Source organism: Phocoena phocoena, chromosome 6, assembly GCF_963924675.1.
Source record: "Phocoena phocoena chromosome 6, mPhoPho1.1, whole genome shotgun sequence".
Classification (NCBI taxonomy): Eukaryota; Metazoa; Chordata; class Mammalia; order Artiodactyla; family Phocoenidae; genus Phocoena; species Phocoena phocoena.
In genome coordinates, this window is record NC_089224.1 from 59,466,007 (window position 1) to 59,490,080 (window position 24,074).

The following is a 24,074-nucleotide window of genomic DNA, read 5'->3' on the forward strand; positions in this document are numbered from 1 at the left end:
AAACTTATATTAGCCAAGATATGGACACTTAGTAAATTAAAGCCATATTTAGACTTTCTGTGACTTCACCGTCTAGCTAGGCACTTGCCAGAATCACTTATAATACAAATGCTCTTGGGTTTTTACCTATAACAGTGATTAATGTCTTAGTATCCATTCGCATTAATATTCCTAAAATGAAAGTACCGAGAGAGTAGTGTATGTGTTAGAATAATTTTTAAACATGGGAAGCCCGAATCTAGGAGTATTGAAGTGGAAGCCTGAATAGTCCAAGGAGCCAAGGAGTGAATACGGGCAGGAAAACCAGGTGAAGGTAAAGATGAAGAATAAGAGACTAAGGAAAGAGTTGGATTGGGAATGATAGTCACCTTAATTTTTCTGGTAAGTGTATCTCCATGTTCTAGAATACTACAATTTTATGCCTAAGTTATAGTGTGAAATATATTTTTAGTTATATTTTTCTCTCAAGTTGGACTTCCTTCTAGAGCTGATCTAAGCGTAATTTTAAAAAGCTTCATTAGGCTGTGCTTGTATCAATTACTAGGCCATATTTAGTTTCCTTATCCATTTCTAGGTACATGTTGACACTCACTTTTTGCCCATGTTTGTGTTTTAGGCTCAGGAATTGTGTTGAAATTCTTTGTATGTTTTAAATTGACTTCTGACAGTTATATTTTATGGGACTAGGTGACTTAGGGCAGTGGAGGTAAAAGCCGTGGGTATGATCAAGTAAGTGGTAGAGGAATGGAAGCCCACTAGGGGGCAGTATGTAACTTGCCCTCTATATTATCTTGCCCTGGAGCAAAAACAGGTTATAAAACAAAGGCTGTGTGGTTTTACAGTATCCCATGCTCCATTTTAAAAGTAATATTTAATAAAAAGTAACAGTTGATTTTTATTGAAGAATACAGGAAAATTTGTATTCAAATTGTTTTGTGGAGGACATAGTCTCAAGGTATTAAGTAATAGTGAATATGCAAATCTTATAACCCGAATCAAAAGGAATGCTCTGAAATCAATCAGATGCAGATTACATCCCTGTAGAATGTCTGAAAACAATGCAGTATTTTACCATAAAAAGAGCACAGCTTTGAAGTGAGACACATCTAGTACAAATATATGCTCCAGTGCATATTAGCTGTAAGTTCTCCATCAATTTATTTACCTGTTTATAGCCTGTTTCTTTCTCTGTGAAAAATGAGGTAATACCTACCTTGCTGTATTTTTTCAAGGTTTAATGGAATAGCAAGCAAATGCATAGCACCTAGCATGGTGCCTGGCACACGGTAGGAATCAATAGATGGTAACTATGATTTTTGAGAGGTTAGAATTACATAATGGAAAGAGCTTGGACTTTGGTGTTAGAGTCCCTGGCTATGGGGCTTACTTATTACAGTGTAACACTTAAGTAAGTTAAGTAACTTTTTTGATCTTCATTTATCCCTTATTAAAATGGGGATGTTGCCTACCTTGGAGGGTGGTTTTCAGAATTAACTGAGGTAATTTATATATCACCTTACTAAGTGTCTGACACATAGTAGGCTATCAATAAATGTTATTTTCCTTACTACCGTTCCTAGGTCATGTTGTGAAACTCTTTGGTAAATTGTGTAAATTATTTAAATTGTCTGTCAGTGTTTTCCTCATTATAAAATGGACTCAGATTGACCCTAAGAATTGTAAACAATTACCTGCCTCCCTTTTTCTATCCCCAAACTGATAAAATTTCTGATGAAGTATAGGATTCTTATATTTAAGGATCATTTCTCTTGTGTGCTAAATGCTGTACGTGCAAAATGAATAATAGGATTTCTGTTGTCAGTAATTTCCAATCTAGTAAGGAAGAGAAACATATAAACAGATAATTATAATACTGTATGATAAGTGTTACATTAATTGATATGTGTACAAAGTCGAGTGGTAGCACATAGGACATAAGAGCAAGAAGAACTAAAATGAAGGACTAAGTTAATAAAAGAATTTGAAGAAGGTTAAAAGATAATAAACATTTTGTTTAAACCTTTACCACAACTTAGCTAAGGCACATGAGAACAACAGCTAACATTTATTGGTGATTTACCATGTGCCTAGCAGTAGTCTAAGCTCTTAACGTGTTTTAACTCGTTTAATTCTCACAACATAGGTGATATCATTATCCCTATTTTAGAGATGATGAAACTTCACAAGGAAATAAAATAATTTGCTCAAGGTCTTGCAGCTAGTAGGTGGTTAGAACTGATATTCCAACCCAGGTAGTTCCAAAACTCAAGCTTAAAACTACTGCACAGTACTACTTCTAGTTACTTAATAACATTTAAGTATGTTAATGACATGATGAAAGGAGATGCCTAGTAACCACCTCAGCTGCTTAATTTACTTAATTTACAGTCAAACAGAGTGATTGTTAGAGTTAACTGAGAATTTAGTACCTTAGTGCCTCTGTGGCAACAATATGAAATTAATTGGGAATATCAAGAGTGACCTCTGTTGTGCTTATAAAGAAATAAATACAAAATCAAATTATTTTTTAAAAAGCTAGTTAGAGGAGTGCTGAGGGGGTGGGGAATAGGAATGAGGAAGGATTTCATTTCCTTCAAATTGCTGTCTTAGGTCAGCAAGCAGTTAAATCTTTTCCCATGAACTTTCAAGAATAGTAAAGGTAGCATATAGAGGAAAGGCATTTTGGGGTTCAGATTTATCAGTCCCCTTGAGAGGTACCTATTGCATCCAGTTTAGAAATCAGTAACTAGCTGTATTATAGAGATACCAAGAATTTAATCACTTCTCCTTGAATATTGCTAAAGCAGCCACCCACCCACTTGTTTTTGTATGAGTTTAGTTCTAGTGTAGGTACTGTGTGAGCACATAAGCAAATAACAGTGAAAAGAAATATACATTCTTTTTTTTTAATTTATTTTTGGCTGTGTTGGGTCTTTATTGCTGCACGTGGGCTTTTTCTAGTTGTGGCAAGCAGGCGCTACTCTTCATTGCGGTGCGCGGACTTCTCATTGCAATGGCTTCTCTTCTTGCGGAGCACGGGCTATAGGTGCGTGGGCTTCAGTAGTTGTGGCTCGCGGGCTTAGTTGCTCCGCGGCATGTGGGATCTTCGTGGACCAGGGCTCGAACCCATGTCCCCTGCATTGGCAGGTGTATTCTTAACCACTGCACCACCAGGGAAGTCCCTACATTAGGTTTTTAAATTTAATTGTTACCTAGTGGAACAAAACACTAAAACCCATGTGAATCTCAGCCCCTGAAAATTTGCAGTAGTTCAAGTATGGTATACTTGCATTTTATTGAGTCAAAGTTAGAAATGACCCAAATTACAATTCTGTGATATGATTGAAAGAGGAATACAGAAGAAAATACAATTATATTGTAAACTGGAATTGCGCTTATGAGTTGAATAAAATGTTGCAATAAAATTAACTGTTTTCATGCAAGATCACATCTATGCAGGAAAACATTTAGAAAAGAACAATAGGGTTTATGTAGTATAGCAAAGTTGCTTTCAGTACTTAGTCATTTTCTCTTTTAAAAAAAAGTAATTTTTAAGATGATTTTAGCCTACAAATGATTGTGAACTAAAATTAACTTTTAAGTATTTCTAATTAATTTTTTACTCCCTACATAGATTGTAAACTCTTGGAGGACAGGGTTTCCATTTTATAATTTTTTGTTGTCCCCATAAAGTGTACTGTATCTCATGTTTGTTGATTAAGTAACAATTTATTAATTGATTTTGCTGATTGCAAATGGGGGGAAAAGCATTTACTTGACTATGTTCCTTACTAGAAAATAGAGGCTGTATGTATGTACATATTCCTTTTGTCTGGTTAAATACATATTTTAGATTATATGTACTTTATGCTATGAAATAGATTTAAGAATGTGGATATATTTTTCCTAGTGATTTCTGATTGCACAAATGACTAGGTGCACTTTAAAGGGAAATGTTTACCTTGTTTTAAAACTGGTTATTGAATACTGCCAACGGCAGCCCATTAGGTGAGTGCAGAACTAAAGGGATAGAAGGAAAACCCTGTTTCCTAAGCTACTGAGAGGATTTTCACATTAGGTTGAATAAAGACCATAGTCTTCAGAGTATAGTTCTATGCAAGTTCCTGACTACAGAAGTCATTGTTAAAGGTAAGGTTTTTTCTTATGTAACCTCATTTTAAGTTGTGAATTAGATTTTAACTAAGCAGTAGTAATGTGACTTTTTTGCCAAATCTTATTGTAATAAATTCTGGTACTGTGCAACACATTGGAGATGATAATAGTTTGGTTCTTATAGAAAGAAAACACCATTTGTTAATATGTCTGTTACAGGTAGTTATAGTTTAATGTTTGCTTTTGCTGGGGCTTGTTTTGATTCATCATTTTTATTTGACTCACTAGAAGCCACCTTTTAGTTATAATTTAACTTTCAAGGTTCTATGTAATTTGGGTTTTGTTAATGAAGTGCTATAAACAGCATTATGAAGCTTTTCTCTTTTAATCTTGAAAGGAAAAAAATCCATATCTAAAAAAGCAATCACAAAGAAGAGGAAAACTGTCACAAAGTCACCTACTGTACCAGAATTTCAGGTAAATGTTTCAATTTTGTCTCAATACTTTTCAGTTTAATTTTTTGTTTCAGTGTTTATATTGTTCCTCAAGAGATTGGCTAAATTCCGCCATAACACACAATACTTTTAATGAGATGTTTCCAACTATGACTTTTTCGCTGCAAGTGTAGATATAGCTAAAATTTAATCTGCTAGTATTTCAAAAAATTTTACCTCTCTTTTTGTCTCTTGATAGTCAAAAATCTCTGTGGTTTTCTGTATGCTATACTGTTTTGTAGAAGTAATTTAATAGAAATATATATATATGTATCAAGTAAATGTGTAGGTGAAAGTCTTCCAAGAACTAACTGTAATTTGTACATGGTAGCATTGTGTAGGTAATCCATTTTATTTTCCTTTATTTGGGCACTATAGAAATAGCAGACTTATTAACTTAAAAAACAAAACTTTTAACACAGCTATATATGAACTTCAGAGAGAATATTAAGTAAACGTTAATTGAATGGTTTTTTAAACATTTCTGCAAAAAGAAAAAAGTACATGTATGTACTGCTATCTGATTATGTGAAGAGTTTTCTGTTTGTAGTCGATAATAGAATAAGCAGAGAAGTTCACCCTAGTTAAATAATACTTTTATTTTCTACTTTATAAAAGATGAGTTTCTACAACAAATGACTATTTCTTTAAAATTTTTCTTTGTATTAGCGTGTCCAATCTATTTCTGGTTTAGATTATAAAATTAACACAATTGCCAAAAAAAAAGTGATGTTAAAATGAATTTCTGTGAGTCTCAAAACTAAAGAAGAAAGTAAAGGAGTAATAACTATGAAAATATTGATATTATGTAATGTGAGTTTTACAGTTACCTGTATCCAAAAATGTAGACACATCTTTTTTTCAGTAAAAATTCTATTTTGGAAGTGTTTTTTATGGAAGCTACTAATTGGTAAAATTTAATACTTTTAAATGAACAGTAAAAGAAAATAGACATATTTTTCTTTTAGTATTTTAGAGTATTTTTAATGACATCCTTAGGATGAATTACAACCATTTCTACAAAATCCTTTTATATAAAGTAACCTTGGTTCCAGCATATTCAGTTAAAAACAAAAAAGTGTATTTACTGTTTACTTAGAGGCCTTTCTACCATTGCTTGTGTGTGTTATTTAATGTTATAATAGTATATTGTCATTCTTTCTTCCACTGATTTCATGCTAGCCTTTGCTATTTCTCCCACTCATTTTTTCCTTAATCCCTCAAAGTATTCATCCTGGCAGTATGGATCTCAGAACAGGTCTGGTCCGCTGTTGATATTCCCCTTCATTCCTGTATTAATGGATGGATTTTTATATGTAATAAGTGGCACAGACAGCATAGACAGTTTTTGTTTTGTTTTGTTTTTTTTAATTGCAGGTGGTGTTCATTAGTGAGGCATGAAATCAGCTTAGTGGATTGCATGACCAGCATTTCTTTTTTAAGCTAACAAAATTAAAATAGAAATTTTAAGAGTTTCAAATATAATAAGGGTAATATTGTTTCATAAAACTTTGGTTTCCATTGTGTGTGTTTACTGACATGCAGTGTAAAATGTATTTTTGACCATGGGTTGGGGGCAAAAAAGTATGAAAAACACTGTCGTAAATGATGTTTTTAGTTAGTTACCGACCATTTGCTTACCACTCAGAAACTTAAGGTCAAAAGTACATGTTTTGCTAGATTGAACTGTTTAAAATAAAGTGCTCTTCCTGGTTCTTAAGGTGTCCTAGAAAGAAGGCGGGGTTGGGGGTGAGAGAGGGGTGTATGTGTGTGTGTGTGTGTGTGTGTGTGTGTGTGTGGCTAGGGTTGGGAAATAGACTTATGAGAACAGTTGTTCTTATGCCTGGTTTACAATTTAAATACCAGGGTATTACTGAGAAAGAAAATTGACAGCTATTTCCCAGGAAATAGGTCATTTGCTTCAAATAAGCAAAGAATAGGACATAGTATTAGTCACTAGTAAACTTTATTGTTACATGCAAAACTTACAGTTTTGCCTCTCATAATAATTCTATGTAGTTTGTTTCTTTAATTATTTGAAAGACTCCTACATATAAGAAGACTGGTTATTATATAACAAAGAACTGAATTTATTTCCTTCTCAAAAGCTCTAGCAGTATGATATTTAGCACCTCAGAAACATATCCAGGAATTAAATTGTGTGAAATGTTGGGTTTTGTTGTTGTTGTTGTTGTATTTAAGTTCTGGTGAATTAAAAAAGTGAATCCTGTTTTGACCTCAGCTACTTTTAAATTTGATAGTGGTTGTTGACTTTTTTAAAACTAAATCAAACCTATAAGCCTGTTTGCTTCAGGAAGAATCCGTGTTTATTTATATACACAACTAAAATATCTATACCTCAGTGTGAAAAAATAATCATCCCACCCCTGTTTAAAGTATACACTGTAAGCAGTCAAAGACCTATTGTATTTATATTTGTGTATATATTATAATGGGACTACCCATATCTGTACCAGTTTTTCCTAGCAGTTATATCAGTGGTTCTCAAACTTTAAATAGTATTTAAAAATCTGATACTTTTATTAAAAGTGAAAAATCCTGGGTTTCATCCTCTAAGGGTCCATCCTTGATTCAGTGGGTCTAGGTGGATGTCAGTAATCTGGATAGTGCTTAAGCATATGGATTCTGGAACCAGGCTACTTAGGTTCGAATGCCATCTTAGCCCTAACTTGATAACCTTAGGTAAGTTACTTAACCGCTCAAAGCTTCCAGTTCCTCATCTGTACAATGGAATAATAATAGTTCCCACTCCTAGGATTGTTGTGAGGATTAAATGATAGAACTTACTGTTTTATTATCTTATTTATTTTTTCAAATAAGCATGCCAGATGCTTTAGACAAAAAATACTGTGTTTATGAGCAGGAAAATCAGTCAATTAAGAGCATCTATTACTGACCTTTACCACTTTTTCCAGGAACTTAAGACCTTGAAATAAATCTCAGATTTGGTCATATTTTATAAATCATGAAATTTCATCATTAAGCCTACAAGTATTTGAAAAGTGAAAAACTGGGTAATATTATTTGCATCATTATATTTTATTAGAGGGAAAACTTATGCTGAGCCCTCCCTACTCTAGTGTTATGTCGGGTTATACATTTGGCATATAGGGGAACTTGTCATGTTTTTCTACTTAGCAATAATTGTAAAAAGTTAGGAAATATTTTTATTTTTAGTCTTTAGCATGTTGGTGATAAAAGCTTTTATGTCAAATTTAACAGTTACTGATTACTCTGTTAAACTAAATTATTTTTGGTTTTCTGTGTTAGTTTTTTTTTTTTTTTTTTTTTTTTTTTTTTTTTTTTGCGGTACGCGGGCCTCTCACTGTTGTGGCCTCTCCCGTTGCGGAGCACAGGCTCCGGACGCGCAGGCTCAGCGGCCATGGCTCACGGGCCCAGCCGCTCCGCGGCATGTGGGATCTTCCTGGACCGGGGCACGAACTCACGTCCCCTGCATCGGCAGGCGGACTCTCAACCACTGCGCCACCAGGGAAGCCCTCTGTGTTAGTTTTATAATGTAAGACTTTTATATTGAGAAGTGAATATTGATTTTCTTAATAAAGTTCATTTTTACCCAGAAGCCTTTTAATTTGTTTAATATTTGAGAGAGAAATTTAATATGTGAATTCTCTTTTTGTACACAGTTATAACAGTCATACAAAGTGTTCTTTATATATATATATATATTTTTTTTAGCATCTTTATTGGAGTATAATTGCTTTACAATGGTGTGTTAGTTTTTGCTTTATATCAAAGTGAATCAGCTATACATACACATATATCCCCATATCTCCTCCCTCTTGCGTCTCCCTCCCACCCTCCCTATCCCACCCCTGGAGGTGGTCACAAAACACTGAGCTGATCTCCCTGTGCTATGTGGCTGCTTCCCACTAGCTATCTATTTTACATTTGATAGTGTGTATATGTCCATGCCACTCTCTCACTTCTTCCCAGCTTACCCTTCCCACTCCCCATGTCCTCAAGTCCATTCTCTACTTCTGTGACTTTATTCCTGTCCTGGCCCTAGGTTCTTCAGAACCATTTCTTTTTTGTTGTTGTTGTTGCGGTACGCGGGCCTCTCACTGTTGTGGCCTCTCCCGTTGCGGAGCACAGGCTCCGGATGCGCAGGCTCAGCGGCCATGGCTCACGGGCCCAACTACTCCGCAGCATGTGGAATCCTACCGGACCGGGACACGAACCCGCGTCCCCTACATCGGTAGGTGGACTCCCAACCACTGTGCCACCAGAGAAGCCCAGAACCATTTTTTTCTTTTAGATTCCATATATATGTGTTAGCATATAGTATTTGTTTTTCTCTTTCTGCCTTAGTTCACTCTGTATGACAGACTCTAGCTCCATCCACCTCATTACAAATAACTCAATTTCGTTTCCTTTTATGGCTGAGTAGTATTCCATTGTATATATGTGCCACATGTTCTTTATACATTCATCTGTTGATGGACACTTAGGTTGCTTCCATGTCCTGGCTGTTGTAAATAGAGCTGCAGTGAACATTGGGGTACATGAATGACTCTTTTTGAATTATGGTTTCCAGGGTGTATGCCCAGTAGTGGGATTGCTGGGTCATATGGTAATTCTATTTTTAGATTTTTAAGGAACCTCCATACTGTTCTCCGTAGTGACTGTATCAATTTACATCCCCACCAACAGTGCAAGACGGTTCCCTTTACTCCACACCCTCTCCAGCAGTTGTTTGTAGATTTTTTGGTGGTGGCCATTCTGACTGGTGTGAGGTGATACCTCACTGTAGTTTTGATTTGCACTTCTCTAATGATTAGTGATGTTGAGCATCCTTTCATATGTTTGTTGGCAATCTGTATATCTTCTTTGGAGAAATGTCTATCTAGGTCTTCTGCCCATTTTTGGGTTGGGTTGTTTGTTTTTTGATATTAAGCTGCATGAGCTGCTTGTATATTTTGGAGATTTGTCAGTTGCATCATTTGCAAATATTTTCAACCATTCTGAGGGTTGTCTTTTTGTCTTGACATGTTTCCCTTTGCTGTGCAAAAGCTTTTAATTTTCATTAGGTCCCATTTGTTTCTTGTTTTTATTCTATTTCCCTAGGAGGTGGGTCAGAAAGGATCTTGCTGTGATTTATGTCATAGAGTGTTCTGCCTATGTTTTCCTCTAAGAGTTTTATAGTGTCTGGCCTTACATTTAGGTCTTAAATCCATTTTGAGATTATTTTTGTGTATGGTGTTAGGGTGTGTTCTAATTTCATTCTTTTACATGTAGCTGTCTGGTTTTCCGCTGACTTTTCTCCATTGTATATTCTTGCCTCCTTTATCAAAAATAAGGTTACCATATGTGCATGGATTTATCTCTGGGCTTTCTATCCTGTTCCATTGATCTATATTTCTGTTTTTGTGTCAGTACCGTACTGTCTTGATTACTGTAGCTTTGTACTGTCGTCTGAAGTCAGGGAGCCTGATTCCTCCAGCCCCGTTTTTCTTTCTCAAGATTGCTTTGGCTATTCGGGGTCTTTTGTGTTTCCATACAAATTGTGAAGTGTTTTGTTCTAGTTCTGTGAAAAATGTCATTGGTAGTTTGATAGGGATTGCATTGAATCTGTAGATTGCTTTGGGTAATATAGTCATTTTCACAATGTTGATTCTTCCAATCCAAGAATATGGTATATGTCTCCATCTGTTTGTATCATCTTTAATTTATTTCATCAGTGTCTTCTAGTCTTCTGCATGCAGGTCTTTTGTCTCCTTAGGTAGGTTTATTACCAGGTATTTTATTCTTTTTGTTTCAGTGGTAAATGGGAGTGTTTCTTTAATTTCTCTTTCAGATTTTTCATCATTAGTGTATAGGAATGCAAGAGATTTCTGTGCATTAGTTTTGTATCCTGGAAAATAAATAACACTTAACTTGCAACAACAACAAAAAATTTGTATCCTGCTCCTTTACCACATTCATTAATTAGCTCTAGTAGTTTTGTGGTAGCATCTTTAGGATTCTCTGAGTACAGTGTCATGTCATCTGCAAACAGTGACAGCTTTACTTCTTCTTTTCCGATTTGGATTCCTTTTATGTCTTTTTCTTCTCTGATTGCTGTGGCTGAAACTTCCAAAACTATGTTGAATAATAGTGGTGAGAGTGGGCAACCTTCTGTTCTTCGTGATCTTGGAGGAAATGGTTTCAGTTTTTCACCATTGAGAACGATGCTGGGTGTGGGTTTGTCATATATGGCCTTTATTATGTTGTGGTAGGTTCCCTCTTTGCCTACTTTCTGGAGGGTTTTTATCATAAATGGGTGTAGAATTTTGTCAAAAGCTTTCTCTGCATCTATTGAGATGATCATATGGTTTTTCTCCTTCAATTTGTTAATATGGTGTATCACATTGATTTGTGTATATTGAAGAATCCTTGCATTCCTGGGATAAACCCCACTTGATCATGGTGTATGATCCTTTTAATGTGCTGTTGCATTCTGTTTGCTAGTATTTTGTTGAGGATTTTTGCATCTGTGTTCATCAGTGATATTGGCCTGTAGTTTTCTTTCTTTGTGACATCTTTGTCTGGTTTTGGTATCAGGATGATGGTGGCCTTGTAGAATGAGTTTGGGAGTGTTCCTCCCTCTGCTATATTTTGGAAGAGTTTGAGAAGGATAGGTGTTAGCTCTTCACTAAATGATAGAATTTGCCTGTGAAGCCATCTGGTCCTGGGCTTTTGTTTGTTGGAAGACTTTTAATCACAGTCTCAATTTCAGTGCTTGTGATTGGTCTGTTTATATTTTCTGTTTCTTCCTGGTTCAGTCTCAGAAGGTTGTGCTTTTCTAAGAATTTGTCCATTTCTTCCAGGTTGTCCATTTTACTGGCATAGAGTTGCTTGTAGTAATCTCTCATGATCCTCTGTATTTCTTCAGTGTCAGTTGTTACTTCTCCTTTTTCATTTCTAATCCTATTCACTTGAGTCTTCTCCCTGTTTTTCTTGATGAGTCTTGCTAATGGTTTATCAATTTTGTTTATCTTCTGAAAGAACCAGCTTTTAGTTTTACTGATCTTTGCTATCATTTCCTTCATTTCTTTTTCATTTATTTCTGATCTGATCTTTATGGTTTCTTTCCTTCTGCTAACTTTGGGGTTTTTTTGTTCTTCTTTCTCTAATTGCTTTAGGTGGAAGGTTAGGTTGTTTATTTGATATTTTTCTTGTTTCTTGAGGTAGGATTGTATTGCTATAAACTTCCCTCTTAGGAATGCTTTTGCTGCATCCCATAGGTTTTGGGTCATTGTGTTTTCATTGTCATTTGTTTCTAGGTATTGTTTGATTTCCTCAGTGATCTCTTGGTTATTTAGTAGTGTATTGTTTAGCCTCCATGTGTTTGTATTTTTTACAGATTTTTTCCTGTAATTGATATCTAGTCTCATAGCGTTGTGGTCAGAAAAGATACTCGATACGATTTCAATTTTCTTAAAATTAGCAAGGCTTGATTTGTGACCCAAGATATGATCTATCCTGGAGAATGTTCCATGAGCACTTGAAAAGAAAGTGTAATCTGCTCTTTTTGGATGGAATGTCCTATAGATATCAGTTAAGTCCATCTTGTTTAATGTATTGTTAAAGCTTGTGATTTCCTTATTTATTTTCATTTTGGATGGTCTGTCCATTGGTGAAAGTGGGGTGTTAAAGTCCCCTGCTATGATTGTGTTACTGTCAGTTTCCTCGTTTATGGCTGTTAGCATTTGCCTTATGTTTTGAGGTGCGCCTATGTTGGGTGCATAAATATTTACAATTGTTATATCTTCTTCTTGGATTGATCATTCTGTAGTGTCCTTCTTTGTCTCTTGTAATAGTCTTTATTTTACAGTCTATTTTGTTTGATATGAGGCTTGCTACTCCAGCTTTCTTTTGATTTCCATTTGCATGGAATATCTTTTACATCCCCTCACTTTTAGTCTGTATGTGTCCCTAGGTCTGAAGTGGGTCTCTTGTAGACAGCATATATATGGGTCTTGTTTTTGTATCCATTCAGCCAGTCTATGTCTGTTGGTGGGAGATTAATCTATTTACATTTAAAGTAGTTATCAATATGTTTGTTCCTATTACCATTTTCTTAATTGTTTTGGGTTTGTTCTCGTAGGTCTCTTCCTTCTCTTGTGTTTCCTGCCTAGAGAAGTTCCTTTAGCATTTGTTGTAAAGGTGGTTTGGTGATGCTGAATTCTGTTAGCTTTTGCTTGTCTGTAAAAGTTTTAATTTCTCCGTCAAATCTGAATGAGATCCTTGCTGGGTAGAGTAATCTTGGTTGTAGGTTTTTCCCTTTCATCACTTTAAATATGTCCTGCTGCTTGCTCTGGCTTGCAGAGTTTCTGCTGGAAGATCTGCTGGTAACCTCATGGGGATTCCCTTGTATATTAATCATTGCTTTTCCCTTGCTGCTTTTAATATTTTTTCTTTGTATTTAATTTTTGATAGTTTGATTCATACGTGTCTTGGCGTGTTTCTCCTTTCATTTATCCTGTATGTGACTCTCTGTGCTTCTTGGACTTTATTGACTACTTCCTTTCCCATACTGGGGGAGTTTTCCACTATAATCTCTTCAAATATTTTCTCAGTCCCTTTCTTTTTCTCTTCTTCTGGGACCCCTATCATTCGAATGTTTGTGCGTTTAATGTTGTTCCAGAGGTCTCTGAGACTGTCCTCAATTGTTTCATTCTTTTTTATTTATTCTGCTCTGTGGTAGTTATTTCCACTATTTTATCTTCCAGTCACTTATCTGTTCCTCTGCCTCAGTTATTCTGCTATTGATTCCTTCTAGAGAATTCTTAATTTCATTTATTGTGTTGTTCATCATTATTTGTTTGCTCTTTAGTTCTTCTGGGTCCTTGTTAAATGTTTCTTGTATTTTCTCCATTCTATTTCCTAGATTTTGGATCATCTTTACTATCATTACTCTGAATTCTTTTTCAGGTAGACTGCCTATTTCTTCTTCATTTGTTTGGTCGGGTGGGTTTTTACCTTGATGCTTCATCTGCTATGTGTTTCTCTGTCTTCTCATTTTGCTTATCTTACTGTGTTTGGGGTCTCCTTTTCGCAGCTTCGTAGTTCCCGTTGTTTTTGGTGTCTGCCCCCTGTGGCTAAGGTTGGTTCAGTGGGTTATGTAGGCTTTGTGGTGGAGGGGACTAGTGTCTGTGTTCTGGTGGATGAGGCTGGATCTTGTCTTTCTGGTGGGCAGGACCACATCTGGTGGTGTGTTTTGGGGTGTCTGTGACCTTATTATGATTTTAGGCAGCCTCTCTGCTAATGGGTGGGGTTGTGTTCCTGTCTTGCTAGTTGTTTGGCATAGGGTGTCCAGCACTATAGCTTGCTGGTTGTTGAGTGGAGCTAGGTCTTATCATTGAGATGGAGATCTCTGGAAGCACTTTTGCCATTTGATATTACGTGGAGCTGGGAGGTCTCTGGTGGACCAGTGTCCTGAACTCGGCCCTCCCACCTCAGAGGCACAGGCCTGACACCTGGCTGGAGCACCAAGACCCTGTCAGCCACACGGCTCAGAAGAAAAAGGAGAAAAAGGAAAAGAAAGAAAAAATAATAATAATAAAGTAAAGTTATTAAAATTTTTAAAAATTATTAAAAATTTAAAAGTCATAGAAAAAAGAGAGAGCAACCAAACCAATAAACAAAATCCACCAATGATAACAAGTGCTAAAAACTATACTAAAAAAAAAAAAAAGGACAGAGAGAACCCTAGGACAAATGGTAAAAGCAAAGCTATACAGAGAAAATCACACAAAAGCATACACATACACACTCACAAAAAGAGACAAAGGATAAAAAAATATATATCTTTTGGGAAGTCTGAGGTCTTCTGCCAGCGTTTAGTAGGTGTTCTGTAGGATTTGTTCCATATGTAGATGTATTTCTGATGTATCTGGGGGGAGGAAGGTGATCTCCACGTCTTACTCCTCTGCCATCTTGAAGGTCCCAGAAAGTATTCTTAAAGCTAGTTTGTCAAGTCTCAATAAGTCTTTAAAATAATTTAAAAGCCTTAGTTACCATGACTCTGCTTTTTGTTGGTAATCAAAATCTTTCATGTCATGTGTACTTGTTCCTATTCCATATATGTGACTTATTCGAAAGGCTCCTTTGCAAAGGAAATCCAGAATCCAGCTGTTGACTAAGACTTACATAGTAGTATTATTTTTAAACATAAGCATAAACTCACTGATCCAACATACCTCTGAAAAAACTCTATTTTTCCATTTAACCAATGGAGAAACTAAGGGATATGAAATAAAGTGCCAAATTGGGACCAAAAGTAAAATTAGAGTTTAACTGCTTCACTGAGTTAAGGACCTTTTGATTGTATTGTTATTTTGATTGTATTGTTATTTTGAATTGCTACCTTTTTTCTTTAAAACTATTTTTCTTTACACATACATCCTTATCCTTCTCATTTGTTCTTCATTCATGTGGAATGTATCCTAATAAAATGAGTATTTTCAACTTCAGCTTTTTGTTTCACTTTTAACATCATGGGGTTTTACTTTCCCCTTAAAATTTTTTCCATTTTTATATATAGTACATTGAGAGAAACATCAGGTTTTAATCGTATAGTGGTATAAAATGTTTTAACTTGTTAATCAGACTTGTCATGTCACACATGATATCTTCATTTGCAAGTTTTGAAGTAGTCAGTATTGCTGATATGATCATAGAAGTGAGAAGGAATTTTCCTGTCATCATAGTCTTAACAGATGTCAATATAATTTTATTTTAAATATAATATAGATTTTGAATTTACACCATGCATTTATTGTTTTACTTATAATTTTTTAAATAAATTATTGGAGTGTTTTATTAGAGTGGTAGTAAATGTGATCCATTTTATTTGGACCTATTCATTTTGACTGCATTGTTTTCCTTTTGCTTTTTAATGTAATTTACTATATTCTTTTACTTTTGTATGCTACCTTATTTGTGTCCTTTTTGGAATCAATAAAGTAAATACCTCTCAAACCTATTGAGTTTATACCCAAAGGGCATAATATCTAGCTTGAAGTAGTGATAAAATAAGAAATAATTTACTTTGTAATTTTTCTGAGATGTGGTCATGGAGTTCTTTCAACCTCTATAGGACCTGCCCTCCCCCACTGTATACACACACTTCTGCTTCTTGAGTTGGAGAGAGGGCCTTTTAATATTTACCATTTAATAGAAGTGAAAGCTTAGGTATAAATTAATTCTTAAAACTATAATACATGTTCAATTATTGTTAGTTTTTTTGTTTTATTTTGTTTAGAGGGAACCCTTAAAGAAGATGATCTAGTAGGAGGAGGAGGAGTCCTAGGTTCCATGGTTTTCTCTCTGAGTGTGTCATCTTACGTTACTTTATCTCTGTTAATTTTAACTAGCTTGTATATGAATTGGAGATACACCTTTTTAGCCTTTGCCAGGGTTTGGACCAAATCACATTTTGGGGGCGGTTCCTTTCAGCTCTAAGATTTATGATTTTGTGACTCTCTCATGGGTTGCATCAAGTGAAAGGTTAATTTGAGGGAGAGTGTGACATCCTTGAAAAGGTTCTTCCTGGGCGATAAAGCTCTTCTAACCTCTGCAGTATGACTGAAAACCTTCTCCTATGAGTGTTGGCAGTGTGACCCATCTGTAATCCAAGCTGCTATGGAGCTTTCCTTTTCACCCCTGGAGGCACCGAGCCTTAGATATTTTTTTCAAATTTAAGGTAATGAGAAGGAGGTCTTAATAAGCTGTTTTGCTTTGTTCAAATAATGCATCTGTTCTCCTTATTGAGGTGAACATTTCTTATTGGATTGATTCTATTTTTAAAAGCACCATTTGAAAATGAATTGAGTTTAAAGGCCACACATATGCCTTACTTTGTAGAGAGAAGGAATAGAGTGTATATATTGACAGAATTGGCATAAATCAAATTATTTTTCCCTTGATATCAGTAATAAAATTAGAATTATGTTCCCATACAAGAATTTTCTAATAACTTGACTGTATATTTTGGGTATATATATTAGGTATTACATATATATGTAGAAAGAGGTATATATTAGTATATAAAGAGTATAAATTGTCATGTAGATATTAAGTTATTTTAAGATAACTTCAAAGTAAATGTTGCTAAAAATATTTTGACCCTCAAATTCAGCAAAATTTATGTTTGCGTCATGTCATTTAAGAAACATTTGTCTTATCATTGTGCATTTAATTCACTATTCCATCCCCTATTTGGAAATTAATCTTTTTGAATTTTCATACTCATTTAGCTCCATACTACTAGCATGTTTCCATAGCCATGCAGATTTGTAATTCATAATCATTTAGTACATTATTGCTTAAAAATGTGATCTTCAGACCATACCTGGCAACTTGTTAGAAATGCAGAATCCTGTGTCCTGCTTCAGACCTACTAAATCAAAAACCTCCTTTTAACAAGATCCCCAGATGATTCTTATGCACGTTAAAGTTTGAGAAGCACTGATGTAGTACAGCTTACTTATAGCTCTTAGGCTGTGGAAATCATTCCTGATTTGACTTCACAACTGTGGTATCTGTTCCCTTAAACGGAATGTAAATATTTGCTTGCTAATTAAAAGATCTTAAATTTTTTAGGATGTGGTCAGGTGTAGGGGTATATGTTTTCATTGTTACCGTAAGTTTCTACAACGTACATGCAAAATGTACCCTTACTCCATGTGTAATGAGACAGCTGAGATGCAAGTGAAAACTCCTCTGAGCTTTGCCATATGTGCAAATGAGAAATCCATGGTGTGCTATTGACTAATACATCAAGTTCAGTGAAAAGGGTGTAACCATCTACAAGCTCTGTGGCAAATTTGACATGGTAGTCATAATAGCAGATTATACAATGGAAAGTTTAGTTCCCATTGAGTACTTTCTAGAAACCTGGTAGGGCCAACATGGTTCTGAGGCTTTAGTGATAGAAGTTGAAGACATTATCTAGTTCTAGAGGCACTTAGATAATTAGCTAGTGCACTGCTTAACCATCAGCATTTCTTCCATAATTCTAGATTTGGCAAATGGAAATGTGTAGTGTGTAATAAATATCAGCTGCACTGTCCTACTACATCATCCCATACTGTTTTCTATTCTGAAATTATTTAATTTGGGTTACTTAAATACATATTTTCCCTGCTTTGTCAGTTCTGTGAGTTTGAAATTATGTAGATGTTTCTAATAATTGTTAATACTAAGTATAATTTATATTATCTGTGATAACTTTTTCTTTGTCTGTTAGGTTGAACCATGTTGCCATTTTTGTAGATCAAAGGCATATCAGCGATTTCGTATGGTTCAACTTAATGATAAAGTGTCGGTGCTCCTAGTCTCTCATTTTTGTCACACAGTCATGAGGAATGATCTTGTTGTAACCTACTTTTGCTTTTGTTGTTTTTGTTTGTTTTCTTTTAAAAGAAAATATACCTTTTAGGAAAACAACACCCTTACAAGAAATTAATGAATATAAGAAACATGGGACTGATAAAAATTTAATGATGAATTAGTAGCTTTATAAGTATAGTGGGTTTATTTTTCATTATCACACAGTATAAACATTACAAGATTTTCATTAATCTAAAACTTTTCCTCTATATGTGGTTGCAGTTATCTTTTAGAAATCTTCTATTTCTTTTTCACAACAGATTTTTTAAAATATAAGCTTAAATTATTTTAGAAAAAAAAGTAAAATGTATCAAACAAATTGGAAAAATTCAGTATAATTATACAAGAACTAAAATGTAGTTACTAATATTTTTGTTATTGCTGCTGACACTTCACTGTTTAAATCTTTAGTAATTAAGCCAAACTAGTTTGAGTATTAATTAATAACTAAAGACCAAGTGTTTTGGCCATTTGCCAGCATTACCAAGGTGAAATTAAATGAGCCACATAATTATGAAAGGAAATAGATGCTATCTCTGGAGATGGTTTTATTAAGGACTACCAAGAAGATCATATTAAGAATGTATACGTAATTTCATTAACTTCTTTGAATATATTCATATAGTTGAAGTCCCTCTTTATTAGCAATCCCAACAGCAGTAATGCAATTTGTTAAATTGTATAGTTAGCAACCAAAGCAAAGGTAAAATGATAGTTCTCCAAGGGTGCATTTATTCACCTGCTAGGAGACTGCTTGATGAAGCATTTCTTAAAGGTGATTCAGTAACCTGTGAAATCTAGGGTGAGTTTCCAGATCTTTGTCATTCTGGGCTGAAAGTTAAGAATGTTAAAAAAAAAAAAAAAAAAAAAGTACCTGGATTATAAAGCAAACTGAAAGGTGGGGATGTGGGGTGAAAGCCTGAAGTTCATACATCATAACAAGTAAATACCTTTTAAAATATAAACTGCGGAGCTTTCTTTGCATTTTGCTGTTACAAAGACAAATAATTGTGAATTCAGTGTGTGTTAAAACAACTTCTGTTACCACATTTTGGGTGTTTTATATTATGTGTTATCAAGCTGTGTTTTTGTGTTTTATTTTAGCTTATTTGCACTAATCTTGATGAACTCAGGGAATTAATCACAAAAATCGAGAATGAACTCAAAGATCTGGAAAACAGTAGAAAAAAATCGGTAGGTGTTGATCCAAAAGTTCTATCTATTATTGTCAGCATTAAAATTTACTCCTGCTTCTTCCTAAAGCCTTTTTAAATCTTGTTGTCCTGAGTTACATAAAAATTTGCAATGAAAAATAGAAACATTGTTTCCTTTATTTCTCCTATGTGGTCTAGTTTTCATTTTTAATACACAAAAATGGTGCTGGGGCAAGTAAATTAATTTTGTTTGCCTGGTTTATATCAGGTATAGTTTTAGATATTTCCCAGTATACTGGTTGGTTGTTTTCTGACTGGTAGTATTTTGGGCAGTGCTTACCTTATTATATATTATAATAATATAATTATTCTTAATTATATGTTTTTAATGGAAGTTTATTGCTTAGTAACATAAAATTTCAATTAGCTCTGACATAAATAACGTATGTAAATTGTTTAATCTTGCCCCAGATGTTTTTGATACATGCTTAACAATATGTCTTTTTTAAGAACCTTTGTCAGCTGAAGGTCTTTTTTTAACTTTCACTATACTAAATTCACAATTAATCTTTACCTTCACTTTTTATTGTTCTTGAGAGACTAGAGTATAAGGGGCATTATTTTTATTCACTCAACCCTTGGTAAAACAATTATTTATGAAATCAGTAATACCCATTTAACTGACATTTATAATTGTGTTATAGATTTGAAACACAATTACATACCAATAAATAAATGGAGAAGGCTTTAAGCATTGAAAAAAATCAATCACCATTAAAAAAAATCCCTTTGTTTTATGCCTTAGGAACATCATGAAACCACTTTTAGGTCTTTGCTCAGAACCTGTTAATCTAGAATGATGTATGATAATAAGGTTAGTGATACAGCAAGCTTCATTCATATCAGCAGATTTGTTAAAGTCATTTTATCTGCTGTTCAGAAAGAACATATTGGTAGCATTCTGAAGGAAGGAAATTAAAGTACCATAAAAGTACAACCTTCTGAGGTCGTTTAATACAGAGGTAAAACAGCCTTAAGCACTTTGGAAGTCACTCATATGATACCCCTGAGAGTATAGCTATAATCTAAGAGATGGGATAATGTTCATACTGATAGCCATCAATTAAGAAGAAAACATGTTCAATACACATTGTGTACAATATATAATCTGAGAATGCAGAAAACTGTATATTTTACAATTATTTCCATTAAAAATGGTTTGAATCCTTATTAGACTGTGAGGGGTTTTTTGTTTTGTTTTGAGTATATCAGCAATCTCTTCATATGGAATGAATCCCAAGTGTTGTTTTAAAACTTATCTCTGTGATGTATTTCTCAAACTATATTAAAATATTTTTTCCTCAGCCAAAAGTGTTTTTTTAATATATTTTATATGTATGTTTATAAAGGACTGATTCTGTTCTTTAATAGGAAAGAATAGTCTTAATCAGGGTTTTATTTATAGTTTTTTTGCAGAAGCCGTTTAGTCCATACTTCATGACTCTAAACAGAATTCTGTTAATTAACTTTGCTAATTGGTTTTTATTAGCTGCAGTTAGACAATAACATATGCATTTTAATTTGTTCCCATATTATGAATTAGGGTTTTCTTCTTAATGGATAGTTTTAAGCATAATTGGCTTATATACTTATTTATAGTATGTATTGTAAGAGAAAAAGACTTTTGCAGGCATCCTTGAGTTTTTCTGTAAAGCCATCCACCCCCCTGCCATTGGTGGTATGAGGTATAAACATATTGCCTTCCTTCACAGGAACAAGTACAAGAGTAAAAGAAAACATAAATTACAAATATTTGACTCTATAGTCCTTGGGGACATGTTTATCAGAAAATTTTAGGTTATGTATGGGTTTTAACTGATTAGATTTTATGTCTCTAAATTTTTAACTTGTCCTTGACCCTTGATATTTGCATATTAGTTTTAAAATATGTTTTCTGCTCTTCAAGAAATAGAAATTCTTGGAACTGAACTTAGTGGGGATAATGTTATTGAGATTACCAGTATACAGGCTACTTTCCCCTTAAATTACCTGACTAAACAACTGTTTTCATGAACACCTTGTCTCAATCAATGAAATGGCCACACAGCATAAAGGAAATAATAGTAGAAGTTTGCATCTCAGTGCCATTCCTTATTTTTTTTTTTACAAAAGCTGATACTGAGTGTGATAAATGTTATTGTAATAGTTCACTTTATTGAATTTTTATGTTAGTATTGGAGAATACCAGTTTATTTGTCTGTCATCATTTGGGAATAAGGGGTTCCACTTAACTGGATTTTCTAGGAAGCTGAAACCTAAACCTTCAGTACTAAAATTCTTCCTTTAATCATTTAATGAAAAAATTTCCCTGCCTCCTTTATACTGAACATAATTTAACACTTTTTTGATGACTCAGGGATCATTATGAATATCCATAATTGTACTGATACCCTAAAAATCTATTGATCTCAGTTACTCTAAACATTCACCAATAGGCCTTTAGATTATTTATTTTGAAGGTTTTTGTCTGCTTGTTTTTTTGCTTTTGTTCTGTCTCTTCATTGTCAGCCTGTCATTTTCTTATGTGTGTCCATGTACTCGCCCTAGCTGATACACTGTCGATTACAAAGCAAGTATCCGTATTATTAGAATTAGGCTCATAGTAAGGACCTGAGGAATTTTATTAATGAAATATATGAACTTGGTAATAGTGATAGCCATTTTGCTTATTCCTTGCTTGGTGAGCTTCCTTCACTATTGCCAGACAAATGAAATATTAATATTGATCTTCATGAGAGGATATCACTGTAAAAAATAGTGTTTAGAGTCAAAACAATTCTTTTGGGTGGGCCAAAAAGTGCCTTCTGTTTTTTAAGTAAAAATAAAAGACACATTTTTCATTTTCACCAAGAACTTTATTGAACAGCGTATTCACCCTTTTGTTCCACTACCTTCTGCCATTTTTCAGGCAAGTTCATAGTTCCTGAAATACTTTTTATCTTTTTGAGCAAAGAACTGTTCCAGGTGCCTTTTATAGTCTTCCGGGAAATTGAAATTTTTTCCATTAATAGAATTTCTTAAAGACCAAAATAAATGGAAATCTAAAGGTGCAATGTCTGGTGAATACGGCAGATGAATTAGAACTTCCCAGCCAAGCTGTAACAGTTTTGCCTGGTCATCAAAGAAACATGCAGTGCTGCGTTATCCTGATGGAAGATTATGCGTTTTCTGTTAACTAATTCTGGATGCTTTTCAGCGAGTGCTACTTTCACTTGGTGTAATTGGGAGCAGTACTTGTTGGAGTTAATTGTTTGGCTTTCCAGAATGAGTTCATAATAGAGGACTCCCTTCCAATCCCACTATATACACAACATCACCTTCTTTGGATGACGACCGGCCTTTGGTGTGGTTGGCGGTGGTTCATTTTGCTTGCCCCACGATCTCTTCCATTCCACTTTATTGTACAGTATCCAGTTTTCATCGCAGGTCACAATTTGTTTTAAAAACAGAACGTTTTCTTTACATTTCAGTAGAGAATCGCATGTAGAAATATGGTCAAGAAGGTTTTTTGCTTAACTTATGTGGAACCCAAACATCAAAACAATTCGCATAACCAAGCTGATGCAAATGATTTTCAACGCTTGATTTGGATATTTTAAGTATGTCAGCTATTTCCTGCGTGGTATAATGTTGATTGTTCTCAATTATTGTTTCAATTTGATCACTATCAACTTCAACTGGTCTGCCTTACTATGGAGCATCGTCCAGTGAGAAATCTCCAGCACGAAACTTTGCAAACCACTTTTGACACGTTTGATCAGTCAGAGCACCTTCTCCATACGCTGCACAAATCTTTTTGTGCGTTTCAGTTGCATTTTTACCTTTCTCGAAATAATAAAGCATAATATGCTGAAAATGTTGCTTTTTTCTTCCGTCTTCAATATTAAAATGGCTGTCTTGGGCTTCCCTGGTGGCGCAGTGGTTGAGAGTCCGCCTGCCGATGCAGGGGACACGGGTTCATGACCCGGTCCAGGAAGATCCCACATGCCGCGGAGCGGCTGGGCCCGTGAGCCATGGCCGCTGAGCCTGCGCGTCCGGAGCCTGTGCTCCGCAACGGGAGAGGCCACAACAGAGGCCCGCGTGCCGGAAAAAAAAAAAAAGGCTGTCTTTTTTAAATCCACACTGATATGACAGCTGTCACATATAATCTAACAAAATTGTTTCAAATGAAGTTAAAGACAACTAAGTGCCACTAGAGCCATCTTACGGAAAAAATCAAAGGAACCTTTTGGCCCACCCAATATTATCATCAGCAGCTTTCAGATCTACAATGGCTTCAGTAACAAGGAAGACATATTCCATATAAACATTTGGTTGTCACAAATGCTCTTACTAAAGATAGAAATTACATATGTGATAGAGGATTTAATGTGGATTCGTTTAAAAACCTGGCTGCTTTTGGGAGCTCCTCTGCAGGGCCTTTCTGGATAGTTTTTCCTACCAAAGCAACAAGGTAGAATTACTCCATTTCCTCATCCAGGTCAACATTCCATTAAAAAAGCTTTCTTAATCTCTTAGAGGTTTTGCCATTGAGCTACTCATTGTACTGGAAGATTTACAATCTTTTAAAATCTAGATTGTTTACTTATTCTTGCAAGACAACTAATTCTACTTATGATTTATAATGTGAGGAGAGAAAAAATGATTTAATTTTCTGAGTTTGCTTTAGTTCACTTGATCCCATTACTTCATTTAAAGGCTTATTCAGAGAGAACTCAACGTCCTTTACGTCCTCCAGTGCTATACCAGACATCTGACTGATATAAATAGAAGTATGTAGTTTGACAAAATCCTTTCATTTTGTCTATCTCATTATTATTTAGATCATAGGATTTTT

General features: G+C 34.6%; 1 protein-coding gene across 1 annotated transcript in view; it reads left to right on the top strand.

The window, feature by feature from the left end:
- Window positions 1-24,074, top strand: part of BRD10 (bromodomain containing 10) — a 103,879-nt gene that overhangs the window by 59,801 nt on the left and 20,004 nt on the right. Inside the window, exons 4-5 of the mRNA XM_065879660.1 lie at window positions 4,511-4,590; window positions 19,128-19,217. Coding sequence (XP_065735732.1) covers window positions 4,511-4,590; window positions 19,128-19,217 — 170 coding nt within the window. The remainder of the gene's footprint in view (window positions 1-4,510; window positions 4,591-19,127; window positions 19,218-24,074) is intronic.